General features: G+C 30.3%; 1 protein-coding gene and 1 long non-coding RNA gene across 3 annotated transcripts in view; one reads left to right on the top strand and one right to left on the bottom strand.

Annotated features, from left to right (window-relative positions):
* LOC126737314 (rap1 GTPase-activating protein 1) overlaps positions 1-20,574 on the top strand; it is a 349,016-nt gene that overhangs the window by 27,014 nt on the left and 301,428 nt on the right. The window contains exons 1-3 of one of the 2 annotated variants that reach the window (XM_050442171.1): positions 1,729-1,839; positions 3,921-4,150; positions 4,576-4,677. In XM_050442171.1, the coding sequence (XP_050298128.1) occupies positions 3,921-4,150; positions 4,576-4,677 (332 nt within the window). In that variant the 5' untranslated portion in view covers positions 1,729-1,839. Of the gene's footprint in view, positions 1-1,728; positions 1,840-3,920; positions 4,151-4,575; positions 4,678-20,574 lie in introns of those variants that run through there. The other variant, XM_050442170.1, reaches the window with a different exon arrangement.
* On the bottom strand, positions 2,338-13,919 carry LOC126737315 (uncharacterized). The gene is made up of 2 exons (XR_007660988.1): positions 13,696-13,919; positions 2,338-6,218 (listed from the first exon to the last, which is right to left on the bottom strand). It is a non-coding gene; the product is annotated as an uncharacterized LOC126737315 (long non-coding RNA).

Here is a 20,574-nt window from a genome sequence, read left to right as displayed (position 1 = left end):
AAGGAATTACTATGAATGCTGAATAAGAATCTCAATTTATCATTAGTCTTAACTGAATGTCTTGCCAGGTCAGCGGCGTATTTTGCGTTTGTGGGAAAACACAATTCGCTCCTATCGGAGCATCATCAGATGATGATGCTCGACGATAGGAGCGAAACACGTGTAGTTTTTAAAAAATTATATGGATTTGATGAGACCGTGACTTTGTGTTCTTACCTTTGTTTTGTTTTTTTTTTATCTGGCATGATGCAAAATTACGTTAATATAGTACTTGGATAGAACTCTGTTATAATATGGTCTAAACAATATGATAATAAGATGTATATTACTTTACCTCTCACTCGAAAATGTCAAAACACATGTAAATTTCTATTATTCGCCTTTTTCTTCTTTTTTCCTGCACTTCTATATTGTGCTAATTAAAAATGTTCCGACTCTGTCACGTAATGTTATGTATGTATAATAATTATCTCGTGAAAAATAAATGAGTTGAGAATGGGAAATGGGTATAGAGGCTCACACCCTTTTATTACCAGTAATGAACCTAAATATAGCGCAAAAAAAGAGTCTGGCTAATTTTCCTAATTACCAGATAGATCGCCATTTTTGTCGACGACCGCGGAAAAAGCTTATCGGTTGCTTCTAATGCCAGTTATTAACGGACCTTTAATATCATAAAAGTACATAAAGCAATGTAATAAATTTCATATTTCCATAATATATTTTTAAAAGTTAATGTGGTAGAAGAATAATTCTTTTTAACATGTGTACAAATTGAAAATATTTTTGCAATGAGACTTAGGCAAAAATGTAAGCAAAGGTAAGCACTTAATTTTTTTTAAAGGATAATACAAGTTGACGAATATTTTATTTAAATTGCTTAAAACATTGTCAGTTTTCTAAAAATATTTTTTTATGTATTTGTATAAATATTTATAACAATTCCTCTAGTTGAAATATCAAAGATTTTTTTCTATTATTTTGTTTTTCAAACTGTACCTAGAATTTAAAAAAAAATCTCTTTTCGCTTTTTTATTAAATATCTTTTAAGCCTGTCAAACAAAAAAACAAATAATGCGCATCGTAAAATCGAATAACATTTGCAATACTCACTAAAGGGAATATCAATATTCCGATGATGTTCGTGTACCAGAATTATTAAGTAACATGCTAGGGAATTTCGAATGAGGCTTATTTATTTGTACAAATTCTTAGAATTTTTCAAGTCCCAAGAACCAGTCTTTGGACAAAAGACCTATTTCACTGTATGTCAATATTTCTTATAAAAAATAGACCTAAATAATGTTAAAAGTTTTTCATATTGGTAATTTATAAGGATAATCTCCGATGCATAATGCATAATGAGCCTTTATATACCATTGAGATAAAAACTCTCACTAGGTATAAGTATAAACATTCTAGTCAAACTTAAAACATCATTTTCTAGAATAGCGCCTGATAAGAAAAACCCATAATCTATTAAAAACTAAATAAAGGGTCTATTTGTTACTGAAATTTGCATTTTTCAAAGTTACATCCGGCAATATGTAAGCGGTTCAACTAAGAATATCAATGCAGTTAATTTTGCTTATCTCTTAAGGCTTAATACATATTTACATGGCTACCCGCAAACTTTTGAATTTTTAGGAGCTTTATTTTTAATTTTTATTATAATAAGTTGGTTGAATTTCGTTTAGTTAGTGTCGGTATAGTGAGTGATTTACAGTAGTTTTAAATTATGAAAAAACAATAACGAATTGTACTCATTTGTTACTATATTTATGCACATTTTAAATAATAGGATAATATAGTTTTGTAACAGTGCAAATTTTATGAGATGTAAGTGGATTTCATTTAATAAGAGGCCTCATCTTGAATTTCCCAAGTAGCGGCACGCCGACGTCATTTTCGCATCTTCTTCTGAAGTAAAAGTTGCATCACTTCCACAAGAGAATGATTCGTCTGGTGTGTTGCACTCAGATTCAATTGAATGAAATCACGGCCTTATACTTCAGACTACTGACTTTCTGAATTAAACCTGATTCATTGTATTGTATGCTTGCTCAATTGCAAGCATTAATATCGAACTAAAAAGGAACTTCGCAATATGCAATTGGAATCTACTAATATTATTCTTATATTAGATAGAGCTGTCTTCGGGCTTAAATTAATTAATTCAAAGTTTTTGAGCACAAAATTATATTATACCTGGATTTCCTGATACGTAATACCATGCAGAACTAGAAAATACTAGTCGACAATTTTTTTTTGACACTTTTTTATTCCTGGATAATAGAGGTGAAGCTAAATAAGTATATATAAAAATAAAACGTCTAGCAATGTTGATAATATATTCAGAACCATCTAGATACGATACAAGTCAATTGCTTTGTATATTAATTAAAAAGTACTTAAAATTTCGCCTTACTCAATTTATAAATAAGTATAGTTTAATATCTAATAAACATCACGAGTTTAGAGAAAATTTCAGCAAGGAGGATGCTCCTATAAAAGCAAATAACCGCATTGTCTCTGGTTTGAACGAAAGCATGAAATATATGACCATCTCTTTTGATTTAGCAAACGCCTTTGTGTGCCTCACGATATTCTAGTGAATAGTTTAGAAAATATGGATTTTACTGGACTATTAAATCAGTTATTAAAATCGTTTTTAGAAAATAGAAAACAGCAGGTAAAAGTAAATGATTTGCTCAGCTCTGAACGTGCAGTGGAGTATGGTCTGCCACAAAGTACTCTGCTTGAGCCTCTTTTATTTACGCTGTATATTAATGGTTTGTTTTCGGTTATTCTAGGGGATAATGTTGTTTTGTAGATAATACTTGACTAATTCACTTGAAGGGGTTCGAAAATTAAGCTGAGTTAATGATCAAGGGTAAAATATTGGTTTGCTTTCAGTCTTCTAACTTTAAACACTGATAAAACAAAGTTTATGTCATGAGTAGATCTGGCCTACCAGATTTCTGGACAATATTTACATAATTCTGATCACTGCTCCTGTAGCATTAGAATTAATTGTGTAAATAGTTTAAAATATTTAGGAGTATATTTTGATAGTCTACTTAAATAGGATGTTCATATTAATTATGTAATAAATAAAATCCGTAAATTGTTACACAAATTTTACATCTTACGGCAGTCTTTGTCGAAAAAGACAACGCGTTATTGTAATAAACTTTGGCGGAATCTTACGGTACTTAATTATGGTATGGTATGTATATGGATGGAGTGGCCTCTTTTAAATCCATTCTTGATCACATAAAAAGCATTGCTAAAGATTTGTCTATCCAAAGATAAAAAATATCCATGAACTGACCTGTTTCAATAGGCAGGATTTTTTCAAATTTGACATATTTATATAAATTCACTGATAAGATGCCTATGCAGTAATAAAATTAGCCAAAATAGAAGTATTTATAGCAACAAGGTATGAAAGTATTAATCCCTTTTCTTTGCCTTTTCTTGTAAAGATTTCTGGTTTATGTTGCATTAAAGACTTTCATTATGAATGCTCTCATGCCTCAAGAACGTAGAAGAAAACCTTATTTCAACATTAATTATAAAATAAAGTCTTTAACAATTTTCGATCAATTTTTTTCGCTTTTCTTTTTTTTTCTTACTTTTTTATGTTATGTTGCAATTAGATTATATTAGGTACTATTATTTGCTTGTAAGTTTAATACTGTTTAAACACTTTTGAACAGTATTTTATTCAAATTACGAGACAGTTTTACCACTACAAAACTCTTTATTTCTAATCTCGACACGTGTTTCGCTAACGATGTTGGCATCTTCGGAAGAAGATTAAAACTAAAAGTACTTATTTTATTAGTATTAGTATTATTTTTCTTAAAAATCAGGACAGCCTTTAATAAGTTAGTTAATAAATATGTTATTTTTAGATGGATCCCTCGACTCCAACTACCCCAACGCCATTCTCCAAGCTCTCAGAGAAAAACCCTCCGAGCCGTAAGCCTCCAATATCGATTCAGCCACCCACAAAACTGAAGAAAATGTGGAGTTTAGGCGCTCTATTCTCTCCTACTCTAAAAAGTCCAAAAGTGTGTCCGCGAGATGACGTATCTTCAAGTGTCTACCGTTTTGATGATGAGGTGGTTCAGAAAATATTAAGGTAATAAATAAGTTCAGAAAATATTGAGGTGGCTCAGAAAATAATAAGTTTTTTCTATAAAATTCACACTTTTTTGACAAAAAAAATGTTTTTTTTTTTATACGAGGTGCAAACTATGAAAAACAGAGCGCGAAAAATATCGATTTGCTTCTCGACACGTTGTATATTCCTTCTTTCTACATATTAAATTACTAAGATTTTCCAATTATTTTTATACTTAAAAAAAAATAAGATAATTTCTCGTTATGCATTGAACTGAACTTAGAACATAAGAATTGTTGAGGGTAGTTTTTAAAAACACTATAGTGGTGATTTAAATTAAAAGTTTTCTAACAATTAATTGTTAAATTATTTAAGGCGTCGACAAAATTTGCGTTAAGACTTAATAAGATAATGCATTTTGTCATAAAAAAGTTTGTTTTCAGGAAGGACCTTGTGGAAAAAAAAATGTCTGCAAAAAGGCGTATTTGCCGTTCAGCAACAGTTGGATCCGAGATTTGTGATTCTTGTTACGAAGAACTGCAAAGGTAAGTTTTGGATATGAATTAATATACTATTCCCATATTTATTGGAGGTAATAATATATTTTATAACACTTTAATTTTAGAATATTATGCAAAAGTCCCTGCCAAAAGAAATAACAGATATGATTTACAAAATATAATATTATTTCTGATAATTTATATACTTATAGTTTGCATAGTTTAATTCTTAACAGTATACTTTTATTTCAATATTTTGGTAAATATATTTAATTTGACTTTTAATAGTGAATTCACTCAAAGGACGTATATGATCAATTACATAATGAAAGTCATACTAACAAAACCTAAAACTAAACATTAAATATAATAAATTGTTGCATTATAAATAGTCAATCAAAATTTCGATTCGCATATAGCCAACAAAAAATTTGGTAAACCAATGGACTAGATCCACACTATCTTTTAAGTTCAATGATTTAACATTGTAAACACTTACTATATGCTAATATATTGTCATATATATCTTGAAGAGTGCCAAGTATAATTCTACTTTTAAACAACTACAATTAACAAACTACCAAAGTGATATAATATGGTATAACTTCGCTTAAAATTTATAAATAACTTCTACGAAAATAGGAAAATCTTTAATAATATGTAACTCTTAACAACTACGTGTAACAATAATATTCAGTAAAGAAATTTTGGCATATTTTTGCTTTCAACCATAATTTCAGTATGCTTATTAAATTTGTTAAAATATATTCATTTACTATAATGGCTTGGCTATATTTTTGTAACATCTGGTTATATTTTTAAAACTCTAGACAAATTATTGTGGATAAAAGAAAAAACGTTTTAAGTGGATAATCACTGGTGCATACAAAATTGCAAAAACCCTCTATTTTTATTCTTTGGAAGCCATAAAAATTCTCCAATAGTTTTAAGGTTTTCAAATCATTAAAAATTTATTTTTGTACTATAATAAAATATAAAACAACCACTGATATGTTCTATTTAAAATCAACGATCCTTGATCGAATTTGGTTTTGCAAACAAAAACATTTTTTAGGTAAGGAAAGTGAAATGAACGGAGCCGTTATCAAATTTAGAATCACAACTAAATAAGATACTGTGATTCTGAATAAAAAATCTGCCTTTCTTGAAAAGAAAACATTTCAAAAATTGATCGGTTTCTAGGATACTGAAGTGTAACTCCCATCTGGCTCCTCGCTTACACTTTCATATTAAGATAAAACTCTTAAACTTCTAAATGAACTTTTGCTAGGCCCAATCGGCCCTGAACAAAAATATTACTATAGCAAAAAAAAGACTTATTTAATTGCTAAAACCTCATTCTAACCATATGCTAATCCACAGCCGTTTAACAGTGTTGCTTCATCAACAAATTGACATATTTAAACACCCTCCACCAGGCGACTAGCGAAGGAGTGGGTTGTTGAGTCTGGGAGGTTTCTCCCGCCTGGCTTCGGACAGGTGATTGTTGGAGAGCCTGGGAGCCTTTGGTCGAGGCTTCTTTTTGTCCGTTACCGTTGTTTAATGCTGGAGAAGTCATTTTTGATCTGAAAGTTAAAAAGTTGTAATTTAATTCAAATTGAAATTTAAAAGCAATTTATTTGCTATAAACAGTCAATATATTACTATAAAATAAAGATAATGTATACATCGTAAATTACATCGTCTCTTGGTAAAAAGCTCGGTACGATTTTCAACTACGAAACTCTTCAGCTACTGGTAAAAGAAGCCAAGAGTGGGACAAATGCATCAACTTAAAGTAATTAATAATTATCCCATACTCAATTCCATGACTCTCGAGGAGTTGGGATATATTTATTTTTAAGTGCAGTTATCCTTAATTTTTTTCAGGCTATTAGTCCATCTATTTTCTTAAAAAGTTTTATTTAAAGTGGTCGTTGCTCTTATTATTATCCATTTTCTGATGAAAGCTATTTTATCTCTTTCAAGCAATTGAAATACTTTTTTATAATCTAATCATTTTGAAGTATTTTCTTTATTTTCCTCGGTTAATTGAATTCATTTTATCTTTCTTCCTAAGAGTTTAAGCATTTTTTCAAAGCAGTTTTTCACTATTATCACAAAGCTTTGCCTGAAACAAATTTAAATAATGAATATATTCCATGCAAGTTATTTGTAAAGATAGCTGAATAATGGAGGATATACATAAATAATAATGGAAGACAATAAGTTTGTTCAAGGCAGTAGAACATTTTTTTCAAAGGTATTTTGGGAGTAAATTTCGATAAAAATAAAAACTTGCCTGGTTTCAAGCTAGACATAAGTTATATAAAATAAGTAATTAAACGAATTTTTAAACTTTTCAAAAACTGTAATTTTCTTTTTCTGCTAGGCATTTGATTCTTTTGTCACAAGTATTTTTTTAAAATTTTTTTACAGTAGTTTTTTTAGAACTTCAATTAACCCTCAACTGCCTAGAAAGGTGAATAAAGGTATTTTCCTTCGCAGAGCAAGGATTCAACCAATTAAATAATTTCGTAAATATTATTTTTTACATCTTCTTAAACGTACTTCTATGCAGAGGATTATTTAAACTAATTCGTGGTAAAATGAAAAAATAATTACAAAAATATCTTTAATATACCCTCATTCCATGAATTGAAATCTTATGTATTTATTCCATACAGATATGTTTTTTATTTATCTTCCCGTTTTTATTCAGACCTTAGCTTCGTAGATAGTAAGAAGCCAAAAAAACATTCTTTTGTATTATTTTTCATTGTTGTAGTTTGAATTTTTCCATCATGACTCGCTGCTCCATATTTCCTGTCCAAAAATAAGCTTTTTGCAACTAGCTCCCTAAATACCTTACTTTATTATCTCAGAAATACAATTTATTTTATTAACTACAAAGTACAGCTTTTAATGCGTTAAATCACAGACATAACTAGCTAACGCAAGCGTTAGCTAGTTTTATCTGTGGTTGAATTAACCGTTTCCTAGTTTGTGTTACGACTTGTTTATTATTTAAATATCAATATTATTGACGACACAACGCCTCATAATCAACATAAAAATAAACATTTGGCATTAAGTAAAAGGGTAACGTAATACTACTTGTTTACATTTAACGGGGTTTTAATGTCCATTAGTTTTAATTATAAAATGAAAGTTTGTTGCAACCATTGGGTGATGTCACTGGCGTTATTTTTTGCTTTAATTATTTAATTACGAGAAAATCGGATTTCAAAGTTAAAAATTTTGATTTTTTATTCGATAAGACGGTTTGTAAACATAATTTGAAACAATTAATTACATTTATGGTTTTATGTCGTATGTGATGTAACCTATATTTCTATATATTTAGTTAGAAAAGTACGAGTTTATCACCCACATGTTATGTTGACATTGATCTACTTTGTTAATTGTTTTTACTATTGTGGTTAAAGTTTATTTAAAGAAATAAATTTAATGTCTTAGTAAATAATATCGTACCAAATTGCTAAATTTTCAAGTGGGATAATTCATAATAAATATAAGTAAAAATACTTAAAAATAATCATATAAACTTTTTAAGTTAACTTTTAACTCTTAATCCAAAATGTTGAATTTTAAAATGTAATTTATAACAGGTCAGGTGTCTAATGTGTTAGGTTTCTTGTCTCCATTTTGAAAATGTTTATATGTAATTCTTTTATTTTATGATTTTCTAATTGGAATTATTGAATTCTGTTCTTACAAATATGTTCAGTTTTAATTACTATTATTTTTGAAGCCTTCAATTCATTGTATTAAGAAACAATTAACAATCTATAGTGTCAAATAGTGCAGACACTTTCATTTCATATTAAAAAAAAATAATAAATTAAAAACGAGTATATTTTTTCTAACCTCGCCTACAACATTAATAAAAACATCTCATATGCCAAATTGTCATATTTGATTTAAATGTTTTTCTAATTTAAATTATTTGTAAAAAGCTTAGATAAGAATTTTCAATTTTAAATTGATAGTTATTTTTTTATTTAAATATTTGGAGTATAAATAACTATTATTACATGATATTGACCTTTCCTTGGGTGGAAATACATATTTTAAAAAGCTTAGAAAAAGGTCTAAAAGCGTGGTCTTTTGAAAATTAATCTTTTTACAATTTGAAGTGATTAGTAGGTAATTTAAATAAAATACATATATATTGTAATAATAAAATAAAATTAAAAAAAAATAATTTATTCAAATTTTTCATTTAAAAAAATAGTTAATTCCTTTTTAAAACAGGGCGAAAAGTTGAAAAAAAAATTTTTTTAATTAAATAGCATCAGTTAGTAATTGTATATTTTTGTCAATTCTTTTTTTTTTCTTTATTTATTCACAGTCAATTCCAGATTAGTCCAAAGCCACACCAAGATATGGGTAAATATTGCAACTAGTTACTTGATATCTAATTGCATGTTAGATGGTTCTGTTCCTATGGAAAGATATTTTGTTTTCCGTGTATTGATTTCCAGTCACCAGTTATTAATTTGGACAGCATATAGGCAAATGCCCATCCCGTTTTACTTTCTCTTCCATTGATACAAAGATCTTAAACAATGTAGGTGATGCACAGCAGTCTTGGAGTAAACCTGAGAACTTCTCCATCGTACATGTCCTTGCGACCTTTTATAATAGAGTGATTAAGATTGATTTCCTGTAAAAGTTTTCACAAATTCTTGATACCTATCTATAAATATAAGATGGGTTTCTTGGTTGACGATTGACCTTTTTCCTATAACTTGTTTTAAGTAGAAGATGTTATCGGTACACGTTCTTCCAGCTTGAATTCCTGACTGTTTTTCGTCTTCTTTGTTCTTATATTCTTGTTCAATGAGATCTTGGTAATTCTGCCATATAGACGACTGGTTATAGATATACCTCTATAGTTCCAGTTTATTTCCTTTCTTATGGACGGATTATATATATGCCCTTTTCCATTTTGCAGAGACAAGATTCTCATTTAACTATTCGTTGATGCACCAAGTGAGTTGTTGAAACAGTTTTTCTGAGTCTCATTTGATTAGCGGGAATTCATTCCTCGTGGACCTCTATCTCGAACTATATTCAAATATCGAACTGCATTCTTGATTTAATCAATATTGACCATAATTGTGTCACACTCTACTACCACATCCGTAGGTAAGTTCAACAACTATCGTTCTCTTTTTCCAATCAACATATTCACTTAGTATAATTTAGACATTTACCTAATTTTTAAAGCAGGACTTTAAACTTTTCATGAATTTCCAGGATTTTGAGCGGTGAAAAAGTGCATGGTGCATGGTGCATAGGTGTTAATTTCCTTATGCTTTTTGTCCCACATCTTCCTGGTCTATATTTCTCCTGGTTGCTCTTTTTTTGGTGCTGGATACTCAACTATTTCTGATATAGTTTTTTCTTCTGATATACCAATTCTTCAATCCCATCGTTCCACCAGAGATCCTTACTATGCTGTGCAGTTTCTAGTCGGACTGGTTTTTATACTGTTCACTTGTCATATACTTTTTCTACAGGGTGTTGGTGAACTGCCATAAAAAGTTTCTCGTCTAGTTTGTTCTGTTACAAAGTTCAGATACTTTTATTGGTTAGACTGTCTACTGTGTTTAGTTATTTTTGAACTTCTCTGTTACTTGCCATCTGAGAACTTTTGAGATCTGAATGAGACTAGCAGTTTTTCTCTGACGATATAATGGTCTCTTCGTAACATCGTATTTTGTCTTATTATTACTAGTGACATATAAAACAGAATTACTAATAAAATAAATTTTCTTTAAGTATAAAAATACTAATATAAACAGTATTATTAAAAATCATTAATTTCATTACACAAGTATTATTGACTATGTTGCCCAAATAGTTCTAAAATTATTTATTGTTTTAACAGCAAGTTGCTTATGCTTTTTCTTGTAAATATCCCCACATTCCTCATAGAAAATTATCTAAAAAAATCCTAACTTAACTGCATTTTCTTAGTAAGTAACCAAGCACCAACCAGTCCTATCTAGTAACATTTTTATTACTATTGTCTCTTTTTGAAGTGGGAACTGGGTCACTATTAAATTTCAGTGGGTGTTTACTTCATACATATGTAATTTCATTGATATGCTCAGCAGGCATGTTACAAAGGATAGTAACTATAAGCTTTTTATGGCTCTAATCTAATGGTATTACAGTTTTTATGTTTGTTTGGGTGTATCCCCAAAGCAATAAACTAACGGGAGTTGTTGAATAATTTCTGTTTTATGGGTGATATATGGTTATTCAACTAGAACAAGAAATGGTGGGTTTTCATGCAGCGTGATTTTTAATGTAAGTTGATAGACGCAAAGGAAAAATCACAACAGTTTTCGAAAACGATGCCATTTATCATTGAAAAACCACTAAGCATCCAAACCTGCCAGACGGGGCAGTTAAAACAAAAAAAATCTCTTTTCCCGTTTCTTACTTAATCTCTTTTCCTTAATGATCCGTAAACGAAAATAGATAAATTTCCTCGCTCTCTCAAAATATCAGTGTATCATTAAAAGACTCTAAAACTGTCTTAAAGAAAGGCGCTGAAAAAGTCACAAAATAATTATTTCGAAAATTTTAAGTAATAAAACGTTTTCTCATTTTCCGCCATATGGCCCCAGGATGCGTTCATATAATATAATATTTTCAAACGGTTTATGATGTCACCAGTGCGTTCGCATTTTATTTTTATCCTCGAGGTCCCCGTGTTAATAATGAAAATATTACCAATCAATGATGCGATGATGTAACTTATAACACCTGTACATACGTAAATGGAAAAATACTTAAAATTTATGTACATAAGGCCTTATTAATAATAAAACTAAGAGCTTCGACTTTGGAGAATTTCAAAATAAATTACACGGCGGCTGCTTTTAATATATTATTTAATTTTATCCATTCTTCTTTTCATGTTTGAGTCTGGAATTATTAAGTCTTTATCTAGATCAAATATTCTTCTACAAGGGATTTTAATTCAGGGTTCATCAATCCGGAACAAATTAAAAAAGAGAATTCTTTAACTGCAAAGGTTTATCAATCGCCACCAGTAAAAAAGTTTCTTTTCTCTGTTGACGCTTTGGAAATGACAATTCAGGGATGTTTGGTTGTATTTTATAGATTGGAGTTCGAAGTGCGGTTAGAAATTTATAGAGAAAGTAATTTTTATTAAGTTTCCTTGATTAAGATAAGTTAATATTTTTTTGCTCTTATCAGTCAACTGACCAAACAATTTTAAAGAATATTGGCGAAGAAAAATTGAAGCTAATTGAAGTAAAAAACCACCTGTTTAATGTTGAAGAAGTAGCCCATTCTTGCAATTGTAAGTTGATGTAAATGGAATGCACACAGTCTCCCTCTACTTACAAAAATTTTAGTCAAAATATATTTTTTTTAAATAATTTAATTTATTTAAGCTTGAAACAATGAAAAAGAAAAAAATCATTACAAGGGCTTAAATTTCACTTAATGTAATTTAATAACAATTTGTTGATATAACTTTTAATAACCTTTATGTTCAAAATATGTAGGACATAATGTATGGGCAAAAGCCATTTGTACATATATTTGTGAGTTGAGAGAGACTTAAGTGCGTCCCATTTATCTCAGTAAAAAACATGTTTTGTTCTCTTATCGGCTTAGATGCGATGAAATGGCAGTGATTTTAAAGGTTGGTTGACCCCAAGCAACAATTATACTGCTTTACTTCTAAAAAAAACCTTGCAATAAAATATTGATTCGTTAGTGATTTTAAAGACTCATAAGTTAAACCAAGTAAAAATACTATGTTTTTTTTCTTTTATGTCTTGGAAATTATAACATAGTTATCTCAGCTCTGATTTTAAGATTCTTGGACCTGAATGCAGTACAAAATTACTTTTCTCAGCAGTTTGAGAGCGACAGAATATTCACCTTTTAGCAGTGATTTAAAAAGTCAATTATATAATATTTCAGAATACTTAGCTGTTTATTGAATACTTTTATTGTATACTTCGTACTAACGTCGTCAAGATATAATTTTTGGTATAGGCTAATCCGAAATTTTTAAAAAATCATAAGGTTATAACAGGCCACAAAGAAATATGGGAGCCATAGAAAATATCACTCAATCATTTTATTAAGGTATTTAATGTCTTTTGTGTGATTTAGTTAATTTAAATACCACATTTTCACAGGCTCAAGATTTCTAAGGGCCTTTAGGCAAATCAGAATCAGAGACCTATGTATTTTTTAATATTTTTATTACTAACTACAACTTTTAATTAACTTTAAAAAAAATGTGGATTTAAGAGCTCCCATGAGATTCACATAGCCTTTAAAGTAATATGATATTTGCTCTCTCTTCCAGTATAACAAAATTACTTACTAAAAGTACCAGCTGAACTGTAAAAAATGAATTGATTCTCATTACATGTGCACCTACCATCAAAAATTATTATTTTACATGTTTTGTTAAAGATGATCTTAATTTATCATAGATTATAAAAGAATTAGCATTTCATTTGAACATTAAAAACAGACAATTAGAAAGTAAAGTAGAAAGGACATTAGAAAGTAATAATGGTGTATTTATAATAGAAATTTACATATTTAAAATGTGAACATTTTGAAAAATGGATTTAGCAATGTTTGCAAACAATGCACATGCATGCCATACTTCATTAGAAAAATATAAAAAATATGACAATAAAACATGTGACTTAAGATCTATATACCAACCTTAAGACCCAACATGAAGCAAATATTAAAAAAAATATAAAAGCAGTTTAACTTCTATTATACTTGAAAGTGAAAATTAATTTCAAAAATTAGTTAGGCGCCCAACAGAAACAACAATTTAAAAAATCTTTTTGAAATAAAAGAGGTTGAATATTAAGATGGTCCCAACACTCAGCCCTTTAACGTACATACCCCTTAAATTTAAATATTTCTAGTCAAATATTAAATAATCCTATCTTTTTAAACAAATTAACGAGAAACACAAACCATTTGCTCAAAATCTAATATCAGACTTACCTTGACTTGTGTTCACTTTTTAAGTCACCCAAAAATGCAAAGTGCTGATTACAAAAGTGGAGTTTGCCTAGTTTTAGTTAGACCGGACTGGTTAGCACTGACCCACTGCCTCCTGTTATGAGAGACAAACTAGGCAATAGATTCTACAGAAGTGACTGGGGCCATGCAGTTGCCACAGACGTTCGATATTAGTATCGGGGGGCGGTGCAACGTAATCGCGCTTTTTCTGCTTTGGAATGGGAGAAAATCGATGAGGATTACTTACTTGGATATTTGGAGATTTTTTGGTTTTAATTTAAAGCGGATTTGGGAAACAGATAAAGTAGCCCAGATGGGATATTATTGAATGTTAATGAATGCAGTTGGTGAAAACCACATTAATACAATGATTTTTTGTGTTATTGCTTTTATTCTAATTTAATATGATTAATATGCTAGAACCAGTTATTTTTGCCTAAATTTTCCAATGACTAAGGACAGTTTTTCCCTGGATTATCTGAACTCTGATAATTTCATATGCTTATCTTTATACCCCACAATAACTTTTCATGTAAACCTGCTCAGCTATGGTTGCTACCTTATCTTAGGTTATGTTAAGTTTTTAGATCTTTGATGTTCTTTTAAGCTTTCTAAATTTCTATTTATAAATGATACTATCAGTATGAAGTCCATACTAAAAGTATCTATAAGAAGTACATACCACATTGATGAGAGAGACCCTGAATTGAATCACCTCCAAGATCTCAAAAGAATTTACTGAAAAGAATATATAAAATGAATAATATTCATGCATTGTCAAACCGTTAAAGCTCAATGAAGGGCAATTAGAATTCATTAAAAAGAGCATATAAAGTAAGGGTACATATCATCAGACTAATATGTACCAGAGTCCATAGGTTGTGATGAAAAAGATTAAAAAAATTGAACTATCAAAATAGTTCATTTTAGCGCTTTTTCCCGGATTCATTTATATCCTAATTATTGAGAAAATTGCTTCCATATCAAACTTTTTAAAATATGTCACACATATCGAAAAATATTGAGATTTTGAGCTTGATAAAATTAACAAAAATTTTAACATTTTCTTCTTTTAAACTAAAGCTAAAGAGAGAATTTTCTGCTTTCCTAGAAAATTAATTAAATTTGCTAATAGTTGTCTGGATAAACCGGGTAGTTGGGGGTTGCACGGTGATTAAAAGAACTTTATCAAATATAAAATTAAACGTCCCTCTGTATATCTAAATTGACGTGTGTTTTTTTTTTAAGAAGTTATTAAGAGTGGCTCGTTTTGAAATGAAAGCACTGTATATATTACAACAACATTATATTTTATATGGATAAGAAAGGTAAATTGTTAGATTTTAGCAAGTGAGCGGATATGGGAAGAACAATTAAAATTATGATCTCCTTAGTTGAATTAGAAGCTTTTGCTGATATACAGATGGAAGATTGAAGATTAAGAATTGTCCAAGCACCTTTCTATGCGTAATGATCAATTCGCCAACCTGTATAATCTTGAAATCTTTGACTAACAATATTCTAGTTATTTTTGGGGTTGTTTTAAACAGTTTAAACTGTAACAAGGAATAGGAAATGTGTTCTAATATAATCCCTAGTTATAGTTATAGAATTTTGGGGCTAAATAACTGAAAAAATTAAGATTGCTTGATTATATATATAATAATGTTTTTTCAAGGCATTTGGCGTTTTTTTTTGTTGTTTCTTCGAGGCAACAGAAGTACTTTTTCTAATCTCATTTAGGTAATCATAGCAATTTTTATTTCTACTAGGAGGTAATTTTTGATTTTGTCATTTTCCCCTTTTCGTTCAAGTAATTCAGGCATTTTCTAATTCTTTAAGGAATGATTCTTTGAAGAAACTATGTGTCCTGTTCCATACATCTCTATTGTAAATCAGCCCTTGATGGTCGACTCTTAATTGTTTGGACGTAGCTGGAAAGGTAAGAAGTTAAACTGGACAATACTAAAGAACAACCACATTTTTCAGTAAGCAATTCTTGTTTTGATAAGCTACTTCTATACGCAAAAGGTTTATCTCATTCACCTGAATTCACTCTGAATGATAGCCATCAAGATCAGTTTTCTTATCTTTGCCTCTACCTGATTTAGCTCTTGGAGCAGAGGAAGAGTAAGTATTTTCTAAATTGCTTTTAATCTAAATCCGAGTAAGCAGTGTACCGATTTATTTCCAGAATTACTTGTTCATCACAAAAGGTTTGTTGTTTTCTATTTATTCAGCTCTATTTTAATCGTTAATTTCACAATTTTCTTCTCTAGTTAAAAAACCTGTTGCGTCTACAGTTGATTATCTTTTTATGCTGTTACGTTGCTGCCCTTACGTTTCTTTACTTGAAAGTCCAGTTCTGATAAATCAAGTGTGAAAGTGGAGAAAATTCAATTAGGCAGTATCGCCCATGCGGAAATATTTCACGATAGCGACGCGCGGGCGCGTTTTGAGGAAAATCGACTACGAATTTCGGATTCTCGTGGGTTGTCCCTTCTGGCCATAGGCCACTGTGCCAGGTCAGGGTTGACCAGAGGCGAAGGCCATATTTTCTCATTTAATTTTTTTTATATATTTAAATAAGAACTAGAAGAGAAGCATACATTTTAGGAAATGTAAACTATATAATATAAAATTCTTTGAACAAGTAAAAAATCTTTAGAGTTTGGACTAAAATTGTCTTGTTGCATTAAGGTTATATCGGCCTATTCCGTAGACCAGAAAAATTTCTCATTTTATCTCCTCTTTCCGGATTTATTTTTATCCTAAGTCCTAAATCCCTATTTTAAGCCTTCCAATATCTGATGCTTTTAGATTTAGGACCAGAGGCAGGCGCCAATATCCGATATGCGTTCACATCTGTTCCATTTGAGCTTCGTGTTTCATTCTAGTTTTGACTTCTGAATGTTTTATTTCCCATTGCGAAAATGTTTATCCCGACCCCGTTTTACGAATTAATAATGTAGTAAAATAGTAAAATATATCAGGCTTGTGTTTCAAGTTGGTGAATTTGTTTTAATTAAATATTTAAACTTACTGTTTATATAATATTTCTTAATTTTTTAATTTATTAGTTCACGTTTTTTATTGAACTGAAATTATTTCACTTATAAAGGACTGTGTCATCCTTGTCCTACTCAACATGCAGTTACTTGTTCAGTGTTTTCTTTCCTTTTATAATATAGGTAGTTAATATGAAAGAGCCATTATAGAAGAGCGTGTATCCAAATTAAGAAATTTAATTCCTCTGTATATAAGAACAGCCTTAGTTGCTTAGTCTGAGGAAGTTTCGAAAATATGAATATTAATTAAATCAGTTTCACTACTCAAAGCAATTTTCTACAAACTTGTTAAAGAAATTTGGAAAACGTTCATACTTAAGAGTTTTAAATTTTGTTTTTCGACTGAATTGAAGGAAAATGGCTTTAACTGCCTGGACCTCCCGTGATATTTTTCATTGACACAAGATTATCTAAATTGGAGATACAAAAGAAATTCCCTAAAATATTGAACCTGCACGTTTACTATCATTGCAAAATGTAGGTCGAACCAATTAGTAAATATTTCTATTAAAGATGTAGTTTTATATATCTTGATCCAGGATTTTACCAAGGGTAGTTTAGATTTATAAACCTATTGATTTTGCAATTTACTCTAATAATACCTCCTTACATGATAATATAGGGTTCTTGGGGAATTGAACTTGGAACGCGACGGACTCCTCCTTTCTATCCTTCATAGATTCTTGCGCCTTAAATAACTAATATACTCTAGGAACATTCTGCGAATGTTAACATAGAACCTAACATTCGTGAATATTTTTGTAATATCTGTAAACATTCCAGGAATATTCAGGGAATGATTCATATGCCAGCAATTTGAATTAGCATTTCGCGATTGATGTGTTTCCACAATGTCGAGAAAGGCATTGCCTAAAAAATACAAATATTTTTATTCAAATTTAAGGTGGTCCTATTTTAACCTACTTTTTCCATTTATGGTTTCTCAAAGCTTAATTCTAATCTTAAGTTTAATATTAATTTGAAAATTAATTTATAAGGTTTTCTTAATCACTGAAATGTGTACAGAAAACTAAAACATTTCATCCAAAAAATAGGTAGGTATCAATACCAAATACTCCATGAAGACGTATTTAAATATTTAAATTCTATTAAATGATGTGTACTATCAGGATAAAAGCATACTGAATAAAGTTTTTGAACTTTTTGCACTTTTTAAAGCTGTAAAATATATTTTTTTAGGCCAATTATAATCTGATGATTTAAAAAAATATTTCTCCATATAAAATGCACTGTTTCGTTGCTACTCACTCGAGTCATCTGGTATAAATTCACGCATTAATTTTGTAAAAGTGAAAGGTGAAGTAGAAATCTGTTCCACGTTTGAATACGTGAACGATTTTTCTGCTAGTTTTTATCAAGAGATGTCGCTTGATAGTTACATATTAGGAATTATTTCTTGTATTCGTTTTAAAGGATGAAAAGGGGTAAGTGTAATAGGCCTAAATGGTTATTCGTTTAACAAAAAAGTTATTAAGATTAGAGTAGATTATAGAAACAAAAATGTCCTATATATAAGAGTCGGGTCGGGGATTTATAGAAATCTTTATAGAAACTTAAAAATCGGCCCTAAAAATATGAGATCTTGGCTAACAAGAGACCTACGACCTTGTCGATGGTCTCGTTGGAATTAGAAGACCGAAAATAGACCGAGCTCAAGGGCATTCGTAGTAACATTGATCCCTTACACTATCTTCAACAAGTGTCGGTTGAGCATTCATTTTTCTTTCATCCTGTCGATCTTACCGAAGTAAAAAATGAAATCAAACGCCTAAAAAACCATAAATCATCTGGAGCTGATGGAATATCTTCGAGGTTGTTACTCTTTTTGCCTGATTCAGCCTTAAATGCTTTAGTTTCTGGCATAAATAATTCTTTACATATTGGCATTTTTCCTTCATGTTTAAAAGAGGCAGTGGTTATCCCTCTTCATAAGGGTGAAGATTTGGATCAGCCTTGTAATTTCCGTCCCATTTCTATTTTGTCTACCCTCTCTAAGATAGTTGAAAAACTTGCAAAAAGCAGAATTTTGTCCTTTTTACATCATAATGGCATTTTGTCTGCAAATCAGTTTGGATTTCAAGCCGGTAAAGGGACTCATGATGCTGTTTTTAGCTTTTTGGAGAGCGTCTATGTGTCCTTGAATTCTGGAAAGTCATCGGCGGCAGTGTTTTGTGATCTATCCAAAGCATTTGACTGGGTGGATCATGGAATACTGTTATCTAAACTCGATAAATATGGTTTTAGGGGCGTAGCATTGCGATGGCTTGAGTCCTATCTATCAAATCGTACTCAGAAGGTTACAGTGTCTGGGCGTTTGTCTGCTTCTAGATCCCTGAAATGAGGCGTTCCCCAGGGTTCAGTGTTGGGACCACTGTTATTTTTACTATATGTGGATGACTTGAGTTCATTGAAATTGCAGGGCCAGGTGGTTCAGTTTGCTGATGATACCACCATACTATGGAGCCATAAAAATTCTGATTATATTAAGACTTGTATCCTTGAAGACCTTCAGATTTTATCAGGGTGGTGTGCTTCCAACAGGCTCGTGTTTAATGTATAAGAAAGACGTCTATTATGGGGTTTAAGTGCGATGTTCAGGGTCTGATGTTTGACGAAAATTCCCTCTTGCAGAATAAAGAGTGCTGCAAGTTCCTAGGAATTACCATTGATGGTCGCCTTCGGTTTAAAGATCATATTTTACATTTAGCTGGGAAATTATTTTCTGGATGTTTTGCAGTAAGAATGGCAAAACAAGAGCTGGGAGGGGTGGTTGCACGTTCAGTGTACTTTTCACTTATTGAATCTCATATTCGGTATGGCTTGCCTTTTTGGGGTTTAACCAATAAGGGGCTACTTAACATTGTCTTTGTTATTCAAAATAAAGCAGTTAGATACCTGTGTTCTGCTAAGTTAAGAGATTCTTGCAAATCCCTCTTCATTTCTGAAAAAATCCTAACTCTTTTTTCACTCTTTATCTTAGAAACAGCTGCTCTTATTCACAAAATTCCCAAACTACCCTCTGACACTGGCCATTTGACTCGTCGTGTAAATGATGTTCCCCTACCTATTCCTACGTCTTCCCTTACCAAAAACTCATTAATTTACATAAGTAAAAAAATGTACAATCATGTTCCTCTATGTGTTAGACATATATTCGATGTTAAGAAATTTAAAAGAGAATTAAAGACGCTTTTATTGGCTAAGACATATTATAACCTGGATGACTTTTTTAATGATTTTTTTTCTCTAGTTTTGTCAACAAGTTTACCTTTATTTGGTAATTGATTGTTTCGTTTAGTTATCTTTAATTCAAGTACTATGTTCAAAAACTTTTGTGTTCTTGTGTTTAATTTTGTTCATTGTTTTGTCAATTTTTGAAATTGTATTCTTGTTTTTTTTTTTAGCTTGTAGGATGCTTGTGCACAAGATTATTCTTACGTAATATAGCACATTTTCTTTCTTTCTTTCTTTCAAGGAAAAACCCTTAAAATGTTTTCCGAGAATGCCCATAGAAGCCGAGATAGCAACCTTTAAGTTTTGTAATTTTTTATTTTTCGGATGCATCTTTTCACCGAAATTTTGTTTTTTCAAAATCAAGCTAACTATATTACGAACACGTCGGGTTATAATGGGATATGAGCAAATCTTAGGGCACTTTAAAAATTCGCCGCACTGTCATTGTTGATGGTCTCGTTGGAAAGTTTGGGATTAGGATTTATTTTTCGTATACCTTCGGACAAACATTTTTTTCACCAATTTTTTTTTCTTTGAA

Source organism: Anthonomus grandis, chromosome 6 (assembly GCF_022605725.1).
Source record: "Anthonomus grandis grandis chromosome 6, icAntGran1.3, whole genome shotgun sequence".
In the NCBI taxonomy this organism is placed as follows: domain Eukaryota; kingdom Metazoa; phylum Arthropoda; class Insecta; order Coleoptera; family Curculionidae; genus Anthonomus; species Anthonomus grandis.
The sequence above is the reverse complement of the archived record's forward strand: the minus strand, read 5'-3'. Positions and strand labels throughout refer to the sequence as shown.